Source organism: Lepidochelys kempii, chromosome 2, assembly GCF_965140265.1.
Source record: "Lepidochelys kempii isolate rLepKem1 chromosome 2, rLepKem1.hap2, whole genome shotgun sequence".
NCBI lineage: Eukaryota > Metazoa > Chordata > Testudines > Cheloniidae > Lepidochelys > Lepidochelys kempii.
This window is the reverse complement of record NC_133257.1, coordinates 96491736-96511635: the sequence shown is the minus strand read 5'-3', so window position 1 is coordinate 96511635 and position 19900 is coordinate 96491736. Positions and strand designations below refer to the sequence as shown.

General features: G+C 40.7%; 1 protein-coding gene across 1 annotated transcript in view; it reads right to left on the bottom strand.

Moving 5' to 3' along the window:
* Positions 1–18999, bottom strand: part of CCDC102B (coiled-coil domain containing 102B) — a 316005-nt gene extending 297006 nt beyond the window's left edge. The window contains exons 1-3 of the mRNA XM_073329434.1: positions 18409–18999; positions 14424–14635; positions 5331–5439 (exon numbers count right to left, since the gene is read on the bottom strand). Of these exons, the coding sequence (XP_073185535.1) occupies positions 5331–5439; positions 14424–14635; positions 18409–18999 (912 nt within the window). The remainder of the gene's footprint in view (positions 1–5330; positions 5440–14423; positions 14636–18408) is intronic.
* Positions 19000–19900: the final 901 nt, after the last annotated feature.

The window sequence follows — 19900 nt, the reverse complement described above, 5'->3', positions numbered from 1 at the left end:
GACTCTAACAACTATATATACACACTATCTCTCTTGCTTATGACTCTGAACAGGACACATTTAATGCTGTATCCACACATACTGGAACCTGGGATAGAGTCATTATGTACATATCATCACTTTTTCTAGGATTTTTTTCTAGTTAGAAACTAGTTTATAGTTTCCAAATACATTTGGGGTGAGTGAAGTCTTAAAAATACCCAAAGATTTTCCTCTCTATTTGTAGGTTGTGGTAATATGCTTCTTTCTAAGACAGAGTGCTGCATTTGCTGCACCACAGCTGTATTCTAGTACGGCAATTCTGAAGGTTTTGAACTCCTTTACTTAGCTCATCAAACCTGACAAAAATCTTGCTCTTCCAAAAAAACTAGCAGAACGAATCACATGGCTACTAATTGCTATCTTCAGAGGCATGGACACTGAAAAACGAGGATCGTCCACTGTTCTGAAGAAGGTGTTCAGGCTGTTTGTTACTTCTGTGAAATATCTCCACATGATCCCTTAGATCAGAACCACTGTACTCTCAGAGTAAAGGGTACAGAGAGTTTATTACTCTATAATTATCCTTGAAAGGACTGTGCTCGAGTCTGAGAGTGTTAGCATTTCTACAAATCCCGCATGATATAATGGGCAACATTTATTATGCATGGTTAGCTGAAGGGAATTTGTTTTATCCCCAGTGTTGAACTCTGCACTATAATGAATGATCCTGTAAACCCCATAAGGACAATAACTACCCTGCAGATAGCCAAGACCAGTGAGAAGACTAGATTCAACATGTGTCTCCCTTCATGCATAGTTGCATTAACATTGCTGGTCCAGGTATAGCAAATCTATGAGCTGGTGGATTCGTAATGCAGAAAGATAAGAACCTCTCAACATATCTTTAGTATATCAGAAGGATACTAAAGACCTTTTCTGTTTTACCCATAAGAGTTGTTTTATCCATGAGAGTTGGAACTATATTTTTAAGCTTCTATCTACAAGACTCTATCTACAACAGACAACTACTTCAGATCACTTGAGGATTATGGGATCTCACACTCTTGAACAGCTCCATCGTTCCAGAGGGTAGATACTAGCCAGACTGGGCTCTTCCAAAGTATCAGTCACTAAAGCAACCATGACATTGTTATTGTGTTTACAATACTTGTGAACACATGCCTTATCTACCAAAAAGTTGACACTTAAGTTACTTACACCAGACTTCAAACAAAGAGATGACACATTTTTAAACCATTTCAGAAGCAATATAAAATCAACAAAGAAAATGTAGTCCAACGACAGTCAAACACGAAATACAAAAAGCTAGTAATAAAAATGCATGGTTACACTCACTTCCTTACAGCTAGCAAAAATTCAGCTTTGTAATATAGTCTGAAAATAGAGTACATATATGGATAAAATGATGGTGTCAGTTCAAAAATCCTTTTTATTAAGTAATATTTAAACAAGTATTTTGCAAGCTAAGTATACCTCTACCACAATATAACGCAACCCGATATAACATGAATTCGGATATAACGCAGTAAAGCTGCGTTCTGTGGGGCGGGGCTGCACGCTCCAGCGGATCAGCGTGTCAGCATGTCTGGTTCCGACACACTGCTCTGAGCAGCGTGTTAAGGGTGCCAGGCCAGGGCCGAGGGGCTGGATAAGGGGCAGAGGGTCTCAGGAGGTGGTCAGGGAGCAAGGAGGATTGGATGGTTCGGAGGTTCTGGGGGCAGTGGGTGTGGATAGGGGTCTGGGCAGTCAGGGGACAGGGAACTGGGGCATTGGATAGGGCGTGGGAGTCCTGGGAAGCCAGTCAGGGGGCGGGGGTGTGGATAGGAGGTGGGGCAGTCAGAGGACAGGGAGGGGTGGGCGTTGGATGGGTCAGGAGTTCTGAGGGGTCAGTCGGGGGGGGGGAAATGATTATTAATAAAGGAAATGCTTGAGGCCAAAGCAAGTTCAATATAATGCAGTTTCACCTATAATACGGTAAGATTTTTTGGCTCCCAAGGACCGCATTATATCAGGGTACAGGTGTAGTATGATGTTAGGGGGCTTATTCCTTCACCCACTTACTTCCCTGGTCCTTCTCGCATGAACAGAGAGCAACAATACCCAAAGTCCAAAGGTGCAAACAATTCGATGTTTATTGGGGTGAACTTCCAGCAAGCATGATTCCAGTTTCCTTCCTTAGTATCCTCCTTCCCAGCTCTGACACCACAGAGCCTTACACCTGTGTCCCTGTTCCCATTCCTACCCTTAGCAAAACAGGGTTCCAACTTCCTTACTCCCATTCCCTGTTTCCATTTCCCCCTTTAGCAAAACATGATTCCAATTTTCTTACCCCCATTCCCTGTTCCCATCACACACACCCACATGCCCACCCACACCCCGTCACTTCCTCATTGACTACAGATTATATAGTAAAACTTGAGTTCTGCTTAGCTATACCTTAACCAATCATTTTCCTGAAATTTAACTAACCAATCCTAACATATTGTAACATGATTATGTAACCAATTATATCCCACCACCTTAATTAGTTTACACCCAGCAAAATTAATTATACAGCATACAGGAACAATCACAGAACCAGACAGAGATTATACAGACAAACAATAGCAAAGTGGGAACTAGAATGACAAGACAATACAGAAGTGAGGATTTCACATCCCAGCTATTGATAAGTGAGTTCTTGCCAGACAGGATGCTATCAAACTAAGGTTCCTTTTACATTTTCTAGGCACTTCCCTTTCTCTGGAGGTGATAGGAATACAAGCCTGTCCTGATAGTGCCTAACAGCCCAATAGCACCTTATTTCAATGTGACTAGTTTGGAATGTGAGGATGTGACTGTTTGCTTCCTAGCTTATGGCTGCCTCTGCTGCTTAGCCAAAGGCCTTAGCCTAAGAACAGGGCCTCAGACTGTCACAGTAAGAGAAGGCCCTTACACCAGCAGACAGTGATTTTGATTCTTTCTTTTATACCTCTGGAACTAGCCAAGTGATAAGAATACACCTAAATTCTTAAAGTACAGGCCTTTGCAGACAGGCCTGAATATCTTTATCCTAACATATGACTCTCAACCTGTTTTAACTATTTATTGAGATCTAGTGTGATGTGGATTTCTTTTTAATTAAACAGGAAATTTCAAGGACAGTTAGTATACTGTTTCTTGAACTGATAGAAATCCAGCAATTTGTCTTTGAAACATTGATATCTAAGTTTTATTTAAAACAGAGAAATTTGGCAGCTCTAGCTGAAATGTAACTGCAGTTCAATATCTAAGAAGCTGCATTTTACTGATGTCCTATTCTATAGCTATGGTATCATATCTATTTGGGGAAAAGAGATCATAGATTTACTTTTCCATTTTTTTCCATTATGACAATTTCTCAAGAGAGGTAGGCTTTGTGATCAAGAAGCTTGTAAGAGTAGCTGAATATTTGTTTCTTAACACTAACATATAACAAATAACATTCACGCACTCACAAGATTTGTGCATTTTAAAATATGGAGGATTTCCACTTATAAAATAGATACATGGTGGTAATTTCATTCACATTAATCAGATTTACTAAAACCAGTGTTTTCCCCTGTAATTTTGAAAACTAAATAAATCACAGACCTACAAAACTCCCAAGATATGCAGAATACCAAAATGTTACCTTCTGTTCACAGTTAAATACAAATATTTTCAGTGTATGTGTTTGTTCAATATCATGTATTGCATCAAAATAAACATCTCGTGTTAAAATTAGTTTTTTCTTTTCAACATGTATCCAACTAAGAACTCAAAGATGATTTTCAGTTGGAGATTGCGTGATAGTTGTCTCTTGTCCATATATCAGTAACAATTTTGATTGTTCCCTTCTCCCCAGCAGTGACAAATCTGTTTGATCAAAACCTCAGGGCAAAATAATTTACCAAAACAACCGGTTCATATTTTAATCACAGAGGTATGATAGACTAGTTGAATAGTTTGCATTTAATCAGGAGGGATTTTCCTACATAACTAAGGAGAGTAAAAAAAAAACAAAATCTAAAGGAAACCTAAGATAACAAACCAAGAGAAGATCCAGGACAACAAAGTAAAATGTGTAAAAACATTGCTACAATGCATAGAATCATAGAATATCAGGGTTGGAAGGGACCTCAGGAGGTCATCTAGTCCAACCCCCTGCTCAAAGCAGGACCAATCCCCAATTAAATCATCCCAGCCAGGGCTTTGTCAAGCCTGACCTTAAAAACTTCTAAGGAAGGAGATTCCACCACCTCCCTAGGTAATGCATTCCAGTGTTTCACCACCCTCCTAGTGAAAAGTTTTCCTAATATCCAACCTAAATCTCCCCCACTGCAACTTGAGACCATTACTCCTGCAATTCCTGCTGAGTTTATATATGTATGCTAATTTTTAAAAAATGTAATCTAAGTAATAGCAATTGACTAAGCCTCCTGTGGGAGGGGGGATCAATCTGATTCACGTAGCTGAAGTCAACGTACTTAGATCGACTTACCATGGTGTCTCCACTGCAGTAAGTCGACTACTGCTGCTCCCCCGTCAACTCTGCCTGTGCCTCTCATGGCGCTGGAGTACAGAAGTTGACAGGAGAGCACTCAGAGGGGTCGTTTTATCACATCTAGACTAGACACGATAAATCGATCTCCACTGGATGGATCGCTGCCCGCCGATCCGGTGGGTAGTGAAGACATACCCTCAATCTAAGTGTTTGAGAATCACAGTAATTGAATTAAAAAAAAAACAAACTAAAAATTCTTGGTGTCTTGTGCTCAATAGAGGCAAAGAAAGTGTAAGTGCTTGAACCATATGTTCTAAACCTGGATGGCTAAAGTTACAGTAGACTCTTATATACCAAGGTTTTGACACCTAAATAGAAGTGACCTGATTTTCAGAAGTACCCACAAATTTCAATGAATTTTATGAAAGTTATCAGGACTCAGAGTTATTAGGACTCAGCAACTTTTTAAAAAAAGCAGTTTTCATTTAGGTCACAAAATATGGATACATGGATAAATGTTTGCAACATTTTGTCCAAATGAAACTACTATATAATATGCTTGTATGATGTAATTTGGCTCAGTAGTTTGGTCAGTCTCTGCACATGGGCTCTGAATGAGGGTGAGAATGGTGAATGACATTTTCTGTCAAATACAGAAAATATTGTTTCCTTTAGGGCAGGCATCTGCTACAGTCCAGAATTACTTGTTTATCAGTTTCATAGACTCATCTTTCTGTTTTGTTTTTAGTTAGCCAGAGGAAAAAAAGCTTGTTTTGCTCTCTGTTCCCCAGCAGTAGTATTTTGTTTTTTTCTGCCAACATACCTGTTTCAGGCTCTCCAGCTTGGACTGTTGCATTTCTTCATATTTCCATTTCCACTGAGAGAGATCAGAGCGCAGCTTCTCGACTTCTTTTTCCAGGGAAAAATGCATTCTATAAAAATGTTTTAATTATCATCATTAAAAAATATTTAAGATAACAAAGCTGATTCTGAATATCTTTTGTATTGTTTCTAAACTGTCTTGCTTTGCTAGATTTGAGCATAGTATTTTGTTTTTGTTTTTTTAAATTACATGTTTCTATTACTTTTATGATGTTCAAAGGATTAGCCAAAGAGATTCACCAAAGTGAGGAGAAGGAACCCAAACAATCTAACATTGTGAAATATGCATGAAATGCTATGCTAAACCAAAGGACACTTGGAAATGACTTCAACCAGATTCAATTGACCCAATATACCATGGCAAAGACCATCAGAGAAAAGGTACTGAATGAGTGCAATATCTGAACAACAGACTGGAGTGTAAAGAAAGGGGAAAGGCCAATTTTATCTTTCATTAGATTATCTTAATCATGCATTCTCAAGTTTTCACTTTTTCCTGTGCCAGGCTGCTTTCCCACTCCATGCAGTGATCTACTTTATTTGAGCTTTGTTTCACCTTTTACCACATTCATCTTCCCTGGGCTTTTAGTGTACATTGTTTATAGCTAATTATACTTTTTTTTGGAATAGTTCTATCTCAGTTCCCTCTTTATTCTGAGTTTCCTAGCGCTAGGTCCTCAGCTGGTGTAAATCTGCCTCGCTCCACTGAAGTCAGTGGAGTTCATTTTCAACACCTGGAAAAAAGTCCACAATGCTAAAAAGAAGGTTGATATACCACCATTTCCAGATGGCGTGAGCACTCCTTTTTTAGTCTTCTGTCAAAATGAAAATCCTTGAACTTGTACTTCCAGGAAGGGCATGTCCTGTTTCCTCTAGGGCTGGTAGGCAAGCAGCATTAAAATTTCACTGCTTATTCCCTAAGTACTCCACCAATAGAAAACTCTAATTGGAGGTATGAATCAGTACATTCTCAGCTACACTGGCCATGCTTCTCTCCCAGCCAGAAGTGCTCTTCTTTCAGACTTTGCCAGTCTCCTACAGCTCTCACAGATTGCAGAAAGTTGTGATCTGTTTGCACTGTCCCCTAATTTCAGGGTCTAGGCTGACAGAAGTATGATAATGTGCTTTTGCAAGCATGATGGGTTTGCGGTATTTCAATCAGATGAGTGCACTTTTTCTCTGGTTCCCATACTCTGGAAGCCATAAAATAATTATATTTGAACAGAGCTCTCAGGATTTCAATTTGAACACTTGGCTTTTTTTTTTAGATTTGTTTCTTTCTGACCTTTACATTGGGCAGTTTGTAATGAAATTTTCAAAGACTATATTCACTTTGTCTAAGTACAGTCAGAGGAGTATTGGAAGGGGACATATACATAACATATGCACAGTACTGAATGGAAACCATAAATGTTCTAATTTAGACATTAATAACCCAAATGAAATGCTTTCAAATTTTCTTTGTATTCTCTAGCCATTTCAAATATTATATGCTCCTGAAGGAAGCTTCTAGAAATATTTTGGAAATGGGGATGTATTGATCTCAGAAGTACTATTACATCTTCATTAAGATGACATCTTTTAATTTTTATTTGCCTCCATCAAGATACTTGAGTATGAAGCTCTACTTACTCCTACAACCAAGAAAATATCTATGAAAATATGAAGACTACATAATGCATGAAGAACAATCTGATTCCTCTTAGAGAAAGGTACTGTAGTATTTAAATAATGAACTCTGATTGCTGCCTTTACCCTTTATTCAAAATAATTAAAGCATTATTTTCTACCATTATCCAGAGATCTAAAGAAATAGGATTTAGAGCAGCAGAGAGCACCAGACAGGATATGTCTACACTGCAATTAGACACCCACGGCTGGCCCATGCCAGCTGACTTGGGCCCACAGGACTCAGACTAAAGGGTGTTTAATAGAATCCTATTTTCAACGTCTCCGACTCAAGAAATATTTCCAACACACCTCTGAACAACATACTAACCCACAGAGACCTTCCTACCAAGACTACAAAAAGAAGGATTCTGGGTGGACTCCTCCTGAAGGTTGAAACAACAGACTGGACTTCTACATAGAGTGCTTCTGCCGATGTGCATGGGCTGAAATTGTGGAAAAGCAGCACTTGTCCCATAACCTCAGCCGTGCAGAACACAATACCATCCACAACCTCAGAAACAACTCTGACATCATAATCAAAAAGGCTGACAAAGGAGGTGCTGTTGTCATCATGAATAGGTCAGAATATGAACAAGAGGCTGCTAGGCAGCTCTCCAACACCACTTTCTACAAGCCATTACCCTCTGATCCCACTGAGGGTTATCAAAGAAACTACAGCATTTGCTCAAGAAACTCCCCGAAAAAACACAAGAACAAATCCACACAGACACACCCCTGGAACCCCGACCTGGGGTATTCTATCTGCTACCCAAGATCCATAAACCTGGAAATCCTGGACGCCCCATCATCTCAGGCATTGGCACCCTGACAGCAGGATTGTCTGGCTATGGAGACTCCCTCCTCAGGCCCTACGCTACCAGCACTCCCAGCTATCTTCGAGACACCACTGACTTCCCGAGGAAACTACAATCCATCGCTGATCTTCCTGATAAAACCATCCTGGCCACTATGGATGTAGGAGCTCTCTACACCAACATTCGACACAGAGATGGACTACAAGCTATCAGGAACACTATCCCCAATACTGTCACGGCAAACCTGGTGGCTGGACTTTGTCCTCACTCATAACTATTTCACACATGGGAACAATGTATACCTTCAAATCAGCGGCACTGCTATGGGTACCTGCATGGCCCCACAGTATGCCAACATTTTTATGGCTGACTTAGAACAACGCTTCCTCAGCTCTCGTCCCCTAATGCCCCTACTCTACTTGCGCTACATTGATGACATCTTTATCATCTGGACCCATGGAAAAGAGGCCCCGGAGGAATTCCACCATGATTTCAACCATTTTCATCCCACCATGAACCTCAGCCTGGACCAGTCCACACAAGAGATCCACTTCCTGGACACTACGGTGCTAATAAGCGATGGTCACATAAACACCACCCTATACCAGAAACCTACTGACCGTTATTCCTACCTACATGCCTCCAGCTTTCACCCTGACCACACTACATGATCTATTGTCTACAGCCAAGCTCTACGATACAACCGCATTTGCTCCAACCCCTCAGACAGAGACAAACACCTACAAGATCTCTATCAAGCATTCTTACAACTACAATACCCACCTGCGGAAGTGAAGAAACAGATTGACAGCCAGGAGAGTACCCATAAGTCACCTACTACAGGACAGGCCCAACAAAGAAAATAACAGAACGCCACTAGCCATCACCTTCAGCCCCCAACTAAAACCTTTCCAATGCATCATCAAGGATCTACAATCTATCCTGAAGGACGACCCACCACTCTCACAGATCTTGGGAGACAGGCCAGTCCTTGCTTACAGACAGCCACCAAACCTGAAACAAATACTCACCAGTAACCACATACCACACAACAGAACCACTAACCCAGGAACCTATCCTTGCAACAAAGCCCATTGCCAACTGTGTCCACATATCTATTCAGGGGACACCATAATAGGGCCTAATCATATCAGCCACACTATCAGAGGCTCGTTCACCTGCACATCTACCAATGTGATATATGCCATCATGTGCCAGCAGTGCCCTTCTGCCATGTACATTGGTCAAATTGGACAAGCTCTACATAAAAGAATAAATGGACACAAATCAGACATCAAAAATTATAACATTCAAAAACCAGTCGGAGAATACTTCAATCTCTCTGGTCACTCGATTACAGACCTAAAAGTGGCAATTCTTCAACAAAAAACTTCAAAAAACAGACTCCAACGAGAGACTGCTGAACTGGAATTAATTTGCAAACTGGATACAATTAACTTAGGCTTGAATAAAGACTGGGAGTGAATGGGTCACTACACAAAGTAAAACTATTTCCCCAGGTTTATTCCACTGCCCGCACTGTTCCTCAGATGTTCTTGTCAACTGCTGGAAGTGGCCCACCTTGATTATCACTACAAAAGCCCCCCCCCCCCCCCCCCGCTGGTAATAGCTCACCTTACCTGATCACTCTCGTTACAGTGTTTATGGTAACACCCATTGTTTCATGTTCTCTATGTATATATATATCTCCGCACTGTATTTTCCACTGCATGCATCCAATGAAGTGAGCTGTAGCTCACGAAAGCTTATGCTCAAATAAATGTGTTAGTCTCTAAGGTGCCACAAGTACTCCTTTTCTCTTTGCACAAGCAGCATCTTTTTATTCTGTGTCTGTGCCTAGCCCAACGGGGTCCTGGTCCATGACTAATTCTCCTAAATGCTATGGTAATACAACTAATAAATAACATTGTCTCACCCCTTTTCTCAATAATGAGGTCGAGTTTTCTGCCTGGAAGCAGTAGTTTGGATATCATTTAGAAAACACAATTTGATTTTTTTTTTCAGAGAATAGTTGATGTCTGAAGAAAATATTACTCTCATAGGCCATCATGACCAGCAATAATACATTACAGTTGAACAGGATGAGAAAATTGAAGCCATCATTAGCATAGTCAAGGCTAAAATAATGATACCAGGCTGATGAGTAACCATGAAAAAACAGCAGACAGTGAAGCACAGGACAGCTAAAGAGATGAATTCACACCTTTACAGTGTATAACGGGAAGTGTGATCCTGACCTTACAGGAGAAGTAAAAGTGAATTAACAAAACAGAAAGGACATTTAACACACTGGACAGCGAAAGGATGAAACTGTAAATTAAAGAAGGAACTTCTAATGAGTGTAAAATGCTCTGTTTGGGTAGTAGTATCAAGTGTACATATTGAACGGCTATGTAGATAATATCGTTGGAAAGTGGAGTTTTCCTGTATACTGTGCTTACAAATGGCATGATGAGGATATGAAGTACTAATTTATTATTTGTGTTACAGTAGCACCAGTACTCAGAGGCTCCCATTGAGTCTGTTGTTCCATTGGCCTAGAAACTGTACAAAACCACATAAGAGGCAGTCCCTGCCCTGAAGAGTTTGCAATCTAAATAAGACAGATAAAGAGCGTGAGGGGAAAATACAGGCACATCATAGAATCATAGAATATCAGGGTTGAAAGGGACCTCAGCAGGTCATCTAGTCCAACCCCCAATCCCCAACTAAATCATCCCAGCCAGGGCTTTGTCAAGCCTGACCTTAAAAATATCTAAGGAAGGAGATTCCACCACCTCCCTAGGTAATGCATTCCAGTGTTTCACCACCCTCCTAGTGAAAAAGTTTTTCCTAATATCCAACCTAAACCTCCCCCACTGCAACTTGAGACCATTACTCCTTGTTCTGTCATCAGCTACCACTGAGAACAGTCTAGATCCATCCTCTTTGGAACCCCCTTTCAGGTAGTTGAAAGCAGCTATCGAATCCCCTCTCATTCTTCTCTTCCGCAGACTAAACAATCCCAGTTCCCTCAGCCTCTCCTCATAAGTCATGTGTTCCAGTCCCCTAATCATTTTTGTTGCCCTCCGCTGGACTCTTTCCAATTTTTCCACATCCTTCTTGTAGTGTGGGGCCCAAAACTGGACACAGGACTCCACTGGGACTGGAACTGGACACTGGGAGCTGACCTCGTTCGTGAAGACAGAGGCAAAAAAAGTGTTGAGTACATTAGCTTTTTCCACATCCTCTGTCACTAGGTTGCCTCCCTCATTCAGTAAGGGGCCCATACTTTCCTTGACTTTCTTCTTGTTGCTAACATACCTGAAGAAACCCTTCTTGTTACTCTTAACATCTCTTGCTAGCTGCAACTCCAGGTGTGATTTGGCCTTCTTGATTTCACTCCTGCATCTCCGAGCAATATTTTTATACTCTTCCCTGGTCATTTGTCCAGTCTTCCACTTCTTGTAAGCTTCTTTTTTGTGTTCAAGATCAGCAAGGATTTCACTGGTAAGCCAAGCTGGTCACCTGCCATATTTACTATCCTTTCTACACATCGGGATGGTTTGTCCCTGTAACCTCAATAAGGATTCTTTAAAATACAGCCAGCTCTCCTGGACTCCTTTCCCCCTCATGTTATTCTCCCAGGGGATCCTGCCCATCAGATCCCTGACGTTGTCAAAGTCTGCTTTTCTGAAGTCCAGGGTCCATAATCTGCTGCTCTCCTTTCTTCCCCTGTGTCAGGATCCTGAACTTGAACATCTCATGGTCACTGCCTCTCAGGTTCCCATCCACTTTTGCTTCCCCTACTAATTCTTCCCGGTTTGTGAGCAACAGGTGAAGAAGAGCTCTGCCCCTAGTTGGTCCCTCCAGCACTTGCTCCAGGAAATCGTCCCCTACAATTTCCAAAAACTTCCTGGATTGTCTGTGCACCGCTGTATTGCTCTCCCAGCAGATATCAGGGTGATTGAAGTCTCCCATGAGAACCAGGGCCTGCAATCTAGTAACTTCCATGAGTTGCCTGCTGCCTATTAATCAAAGTGAAGTGACTTACCCAAGATTAAACTGCAGATCAAATGGCAGAGCCAAGAATAAAAACTGGGTCTTCTGATTCCCAGTTTATTTTTCTCTCTGCTAGACAAGTACTAAGTGCCTCCTGCTAGGTTCTGAATACCTTCAACTCTCCTTGGAATCAATGGGATCTGAGGTGCCTATCACATACATGAGGCATTCACCACACCATAGTGTTGGATCTAAGAAACTGTGAGAGATCACAGGGCAGGCTCCATTTTCGGAAGATGCAAGAGTGTTGCACAATTAAGACTGTTAACTGCATGCCCAGTTGGGGACACAATGAAACTTGCAAGACTTTTAATATTTTCAACAGGTTGCATTTACTTTAAAACTATTAGAGTCTTAAAACTATTAGCACTTACTGGTTTTGTGAGGCATTTGAAAGACATTATTTTCTTGAGACTACTAACATCAGCCACCCATTTACAGAGCTTTGTGGTGAGTTTAAGAGAACAGATTTATACAGAAAATACAGGCACTATATCCTTCAGAAACATTCTGTTATTATGGGAAAAAAATAGCTGTGTGATAGTCTTGCACATATTGCATGCCAAAACTGATCCATAAACAAACACACCCACAGACTCACAATACCCACAAGATAGCTGCAAAAAAAAAAAAAAAAAAAAAAAGGAATAATGGAAAACATTGCTCCATTATAGCCTATTGTTGCTAATTCTTTGAACTGAATTTTTTTAATCTACTTCTGCTGTTGTTGAGGAGGGGAAATTTTCTTCCTTTTCTTTTTTCAGTTAACTTAAGTTCTTATTGGAACAACAGTTCTGGTGACTGAAGTCTTCTGACTTCATGGGTACAACACACATTGCAAGTTTTCTTGAAAGACCCAATCGATGTTCCTCAATACTTTTTCTAGACTGACCATTCACAGGGATGATCAGCTAATCCCTTATTCCCACTAATGGCTCTGATGCAGACACCTGTCTCTTACCACCTAGAATGAGATCACCAAGTCTCTTCCTTCAGAGCACCAAACAGATACTAGACATTCACTACTTACCTCAGACAAACATAAGAATGGTCATACTGGGTCTGACCAATGGTTCATCTAGCCCAGTATTCTGTCCCCCGACAGTGGCCAATGCCAGGTGCTTCAGAGGGAATGAGCAGAACAGGTAATCATCAAGTGATCCACCCCATGTCGCCCATTCCCAGCTTTTGGCAAACAGAGGCTAGGAACACTTCAGAGCACTGAGGGACCTATCCTCCATGAAGTTATCTAGTTCTTTTTTGAATCCTGTTACAGTCTTGGCCTTCACAACATCCTCTGGCAAAGAGTTCCACAGGTTGACTGTGCATTGTGTGAATAAATACTTCCTTTTGTTTCTTTTATACCTGCTGCCTATTAATTTCATTTTGTGACCCCTAGGTTCTTGTATTATGAGAAGGAGTAAATAACACTTCCTTATTTACTTTCTCCACACCAGTCATGGTTTTACAGACCTCTATCATATCTCCCTTAATCATCTCTTTTCCAAGGTTAAAAATCCCAGTCTTATTAATCTCTCCTCATAGGGAAGCTGTTCCAAATCCCAAATCATTTGTTGCCCTTTTCTGAACCTTTTCCAGTTCCAGTGTATCTTTTCTGAGATGGGGCAACCACATCTGCATGCAGTATTCAAAATGTGGGCATACCATGGATTTATGTAGAGGCAATATGATATTTTCTGTATTATTATCTATCTTTTCCTAATGATTCCTAACATTCTGTTAGCTTTTCTGACTGTCAGTGCACATTGAGTGGATGTTTTCAGAAGAACTATTCACAGTGACTCCAAGATATCTCTCTTGAGTGGTAACAGCTAATTTAGAACTGATCATTTTGTATGTATAGTTGGGCTTATGTTTTACAACGTGCATTACTGCGCATTTATCAACACTGAATTTCATCTGCCATTTTATCGCCTATTCCGATTAATGTCTTGAAATGAAGGCTCTGTATTCTTTTTCTAGTCTTAAGTTATCCAGTTCCTAGATGGAGCATATTTTGAGGTGTATTGATAATAGTATTAATACTTTGTACCTGTGTAGCACCTTTCAACCCAAAGCCTCGCACGGCTGAGCATACAGGGAGTCATACTGCACTAGCTGAAGCTTCCAAGTGTAATGCTATGGAGAATACATTCCAGTAACTTAACATACCAAAGACCAGGTACAGTAATACTGATATTGAATAGCAAGCAAGCAGCCTTAGCCAATTCCAACTTCACATTTTTCCAGATAGTCATATAGAGTCTCAAGTATATGACAACAAACATAAGAAATATTGAGGAAATCTTCACAAAACGCAGAAGTATGTTGTCAACAACATAAAACAAACATCCTTATACTAAGTTTTTTCCCCCTAAAATATTTAAATATATGCCTCTTAACAGAAATTAATGGTCATGTGACCATTTTAGAACACTAGTTTTATTTAAGTAACTTGCTCTAGGGAGAATCAATTTTGCACTTACTCTCTTTCCTTCTGTAAGACTTTCTGTGACTCATCCAATTGCAAATGCAAAGCAGAAACATGCATTAATTCATTCCCTTGAGGATGGACTATGTTGTCGAGCCTTTGTCTTGGCTTTTCCCAACTGATGTCAGGAGCAAAGGAGTCAGGAAGGCTCAGATTGAATCTCATACCTTGGTTCTTTCTTAATGTGTTTTCAGTTGTCTCTACCTCCTGAGAAAAAAAACATAAGAATAAAACATCCTAAGCCAAAAAGACAAACATATGTAAGGAACAGCCATCTCATAATGAAGTCTACAAGGACCGTCATGCTCTTCAAACATGTACAGCTGCACAGAAGGAAGAATCACATATCTTGCACATCAATATGAGAGGCCAATAGACTGTGGTCAGTAATGCCAATGACCACCTTGATGATCAGCTAGCGTGGTTGGTGGCACTCTACACCAGGAGTTTCAAACACGCGGCCCTCGGTGCGCATGCGGCTTATGGAGTTATTTTCTATGGCCCGCCATAGGTGCTGACTCCGTGGTTGCTCCGGGGCTGGAGCATCCACAGGGAAAAATTAGTGGGTGCTCTGCAGCCAAGCTCCCCGCTCCTCTGCCTACCTCCCAGCACTTGCTGCCGCCAAACAGCTGTTTGCACACTCCGGGGGAGTTGGGAGGAGGAGCGGAAATGTGGCATCCTCAAGGGAGGAGGTGGGGAAAAGGCAGGGCCAGGGCGGGGATTTGGGGAAGGGGTTGGAATAGGGGCAGGGAGGGGGCATGTTTTGTTGTTTGTGTGAGGTGGTTTGGCATTCTGTTTTGGCTACTGTCTGCCGAAGGTGGAAGGTTTGCTGCGCTGTGGGATGAGCGATTTGGGTGAGAAGTTCTCTTCAGGGTGGGGGTTGGATGGTTTTGTTTACTTGAATCAGATCAATGTGCCTCTATCCCCCATGCTCTCAGGACAGCACCTCCTGCTACAAGACATGTGATCACACGCCGCACATGCTCCCAGCCTACAAACTGCAGCTGGCTGCTCCCTGCCCCCTAAGCATTTTCATTCTTCTGTGTACATGAACTAGGAGGCTCTTCCCCCACAGGAATGATTACAACAGAACATCACCTTGTGGAAGCTAGTGTCCTCTTTGCTTTTAACCCCAGCCCAGGTGCTCAGAGCTGGGGGACTCTCGAGGACTGCATCTTGCACATGTTGCCATACCTCTGGCCCCAGAGCCCTTTAAATCAACAGACAGGAGTCACAAGAGACTTGACCACCGGAGCCTAAGCTGAGACCAGCAAACTCATATCATGTACCATCAATTTGGCTTTAAATCCTAGATTCAGGAGGTGAGAGCCAAGTGTCTTGCCCAGGCTTTCGGTTTTCCCTTTCAGATCAAATCCCGCTTGGTGCCTCCAGAGTAGCTGACGGGGCAGGCAAGCCATGATATATTCAGCAGCACCCCACAGGTCTCACTTAACTTCAGTTGTTCATTTTTTTCATTTTTGACTATACTTTTGTATCATTGTATGAACAGGTTTCAGTGATGCGGCCCTCAGGCCAATGTACTAGTCCTCATGTGGCCCTCGTGGTAATTTCAGTTTGAGACCCCTGCTCTACACCACAAAAAAGGTGTATCCAACCAGAGTGGTGTGAAGCCAAGGATCTGTTTCTCTCAGGCATTGAAATATTCTTTCCAGCTAGCATTTTGAAAAGGTCCCAGATGTGACCCTGAATCCAAATCCCATTGATGTCCACTGTTTTTTTTCTGGAGGGACGGAAATTGTGCAGGGGAAGAGAATAGAGTTTATGCCTAAATACATTTTTGTTTTGTGAAGGCAAATGATTTTGCATAAAGAATTGTGGGAACAAAATTTAATCCATAATTAAGTAAATTGAAGTTCTCCCAAGAGAAATCCAGCTAACTTCAGAAATACAATAAATTGTGTTTCCTCCAATTAGCTTATACACTAATTCAGTTTCTCTCAATAAACCTCTGTACTGTTCCTGACAACTCTGTTCGACTGACATTACCAAAACTTTTTAACATGATGCCTGAAAATTATATTGTAAAAGATACTGTAAATTAGGTAAATGGATATTCCGAGGCAATTTTAACACTCTGAAACTATAAAGCCTCAAATTAAAGCTGGCATATTATCCTTCATCAGTGAAGAAGATATACTGTTAAAATATATTTGTGTCATTCCCTCCTTTAGGCCCTGCACATTACACATTTTAGTCACTCTGACATACAGTTAATAACATACGTCTGTGCAGAATTCGAGACTTGGGGTGATGTTCCAGCCCTGTTGAAGTCAAAGGAAAATCTCTAGGGCCAGAGTTTTGCCATTGGACTATAAACAGAAAATACTGTTTGGGTGTTCATTGATTTGAGTTCTGCATTACAGTGTTTTTGAGTTTTAAATAGGATTGCTAAATAACAAATAGCACACTGTAGTTCTCTTCTATAACAAAGACAGATGCACTGATCATAGTGTGCATGTTTAGTAGCAAAGTCAAGAGAATTATTACACTTTTTATGGATGTCAGTGGTGATTAAATGAATAGATTCAAAGACCAATGCGTATACCTCGAATAATCACTTTGTCTAATTAAAGGAGTTCATTTTAAAATCAATATTGCAAATATAGTTTTAAAAGGATCCTTCGTGTAAAAATAATTAGGAACATAGTGTTTTGTATTTAATTCAGCACATTTCTTCTTAGAGTACATGAAAAATATCTTCGTTACATGATGTGACCACTCGTCGAGGTCAGCCTGATAAAAAAAGTTGGATGATGATGATACCAGGACAAATCATAACAGCACAACATTTTCATTAAGTCTGGTGAACTCGCAGGAAACTGCCTAACAAATTAGAATCAAATCACTGGCTAGTCCTTCTGAATAAGGTTCAAATATAATTTTCCAATTGTTGCAAAAATCTTAGAGTTCATAATAAACTTGAGGCCAAAATTCTTAACTGGAGTAAGTCCACTGAAATAAAAGGAATTACATTAGCAAAGAATTTGGCTTTATGTCGAAGCCCCTTTTTTGAGTGTGCCTAAAGAAGAAACACACAATGAAATGTATAATGGTTCAGAATCTTTTTTCAGGTTGATTCTCAAGTACCAGTAAAATGTGTATTCAGGGTCACAGCACATAGTGTAGTTCACCTCACAGCAGTGTCGGTGGAAATTCCGACAAAAGATGTACATGCTGAAGGCCCTGATTCGTAGTCTATTCACGTCAATGCAAACTTTGAGTTGACTGGGCTTTGAATCAGGCCTATAGTCAATACAGGTTATAGGTGATGCTGTTTATGATGGGTATATAATATATATCCAGGGCTGGAATGAATACCTACAAAGGAAGAGGGTACAGTTCCATTTGCTAAAACTAGTTCCTTTATTTTAAAACAGGCAACTGTAGAACTGGAAAAGTTGTACCAAACTATTCCACTCATTAAGAGTCCATGGCTACCTTCTGATCCTATATTACCAAGAAACAACATAACTACAGTCCTGGCTCTTTACTAATACTCCTGTTCTGCAGGAAGGGGATGCCCCCCCCCCAAGGAACTCAAAGTTATTCACTAGAATCCAGAATTAACTGTGAAGAGCAGGAAGAATTTTGGAAGACCAGACTATATAAATAGCTTCCACTCATTTTCAGATCTACCTGTGTCCATAGACCAGTAAAGACATTAATGACTGGACACCAGAAAACCTACACTGCTTTTTGAAGGGGGAAAAATTATACAAGTCACAGGGGAGCCCAAATTATCATCTCATGTAACTGCCCCCATGACAACTGTTTATATATGAGTGATAATGCAAATTGGTCTTCTAGTTTATATATAAACAAAGCTTTATGTACTGAAATTTTAGTAGTGGAGACAGGCATACATGTATAGTGTTACCATGAAGCATAGAAAAGTAGACCTTATGTAGTCTTGCTAAAAATGCAGATTTCTGAAGATACAAATGTATAGTTCCCTTTACCTTATGTGTTTCTTGTACCGCAAGGATCTTGTTCTTGATCACATCTTTAACAGGTTCTTGTTCCAGACACACAAACGGGTACTCCTTTTCTGTCATACAGGACATCTCTGAGAAATTGGGTTTCTTTTTCCAAGTGACTTCAGTTTCCCACTCTTCCTTTTCAATTAGTAAGTCTTGGTTTAGCTTTTTCAGTGCATTCAGTTCCTTCATTGTGGTCTCCAGTTTGATTCTCAATTGTCTCCCTTCCTCCCGGGCTTTATTCCTTTCTGCTCTAACTTTGCTCCATTTCTCCCGCCAGTTGGCTGTGCAGTCTGACCACCAGCGCATGGTCTTCTCCATTTGGGCCGCTCTAGCCTTAACTTCTTCCAGCTCCCGAAGTCGGAGCTCTTCAGAAATCTCCCAGTCATTGTTGTTACTAATTTGCATACAAGGATGATGAGAGGAGTATGGATGGAGCCGTTGAGATGGTAAACTTGAGTTACAGAAGTTACCTGTTGCTTTGCTACCTTCAGCTAGTTCATCAGATTGTCTTTGTTGGGTCCTGAAAACCTGTGTCTTGTCAGATAATTTATGGACAGAGTCTAGATTCATGTTTCAATTCTTAATCTAATTTCACACCTAAAACAGATAAGGAGAATTGAATATTAGTTATAAATATAACAACACATATGTCCAATAAATTAGAAAATCTTTAGAACCATGAGCACATCAGAAGTCAGATTGTAGATTCCACTTTACTTTTCTGCCCAAACTGCGATGCCCTTATTAAGTTTTTGCTCAAGCAAAATCTCAGAATTTGCGTGCATAAGAAAAGAATACAACAAAACTAAGGACCTCAAGACTTCATCCTCTCTCTCAAGAAAATTAAGATTTCCATAAGGGGTGACATATAGCAGTCCCAACACCAAGAGCAGCAGAGGGATAGTCTGTCCCCATTACTTCTGTGCTACAGTCATCTACAGAACACTTACCACATGAAACTAACTCAGCTCTGCTAGCCAGTGCTTGGGGTGAGAGGAGTAAAACCTTGATTCCACCCATTCCCCACTTCTCTATAACCACTTCTACTCACCTGCTTGGGGAAAGGGATGACTAGTACTTACTTTCAGCCCCACACACAGAGTGGTGAATTGAGTCACTTGTGCCCCCTTACTCACCTACCTAGTATCTTAAGGAAAAGTGACAGTCCTGCCAGTATTAGCAGAAGAATGGATCCTGTAGGTAAGCATTGACACTTCTACAATCTAACATCTAGCTTGTTTCAGTGATTTGTATATTATGGTGATTAGTTTTCAAGTTATTACATTAATTTGAAAAACAACCTAAATGAAAGTCCAGTAACAAATTATTTACCAACATTTCATCTTGAAAAAATTAAAGCAATTAACAAGTTATTTTAGCGTAATGCTTTGCTCTCATTTTTATGCATATTAGCCAGGAGCTTCTGCAGTTTTTTTCAAACACCAATCAGATGTTCCCAGCCAGTTTTAAT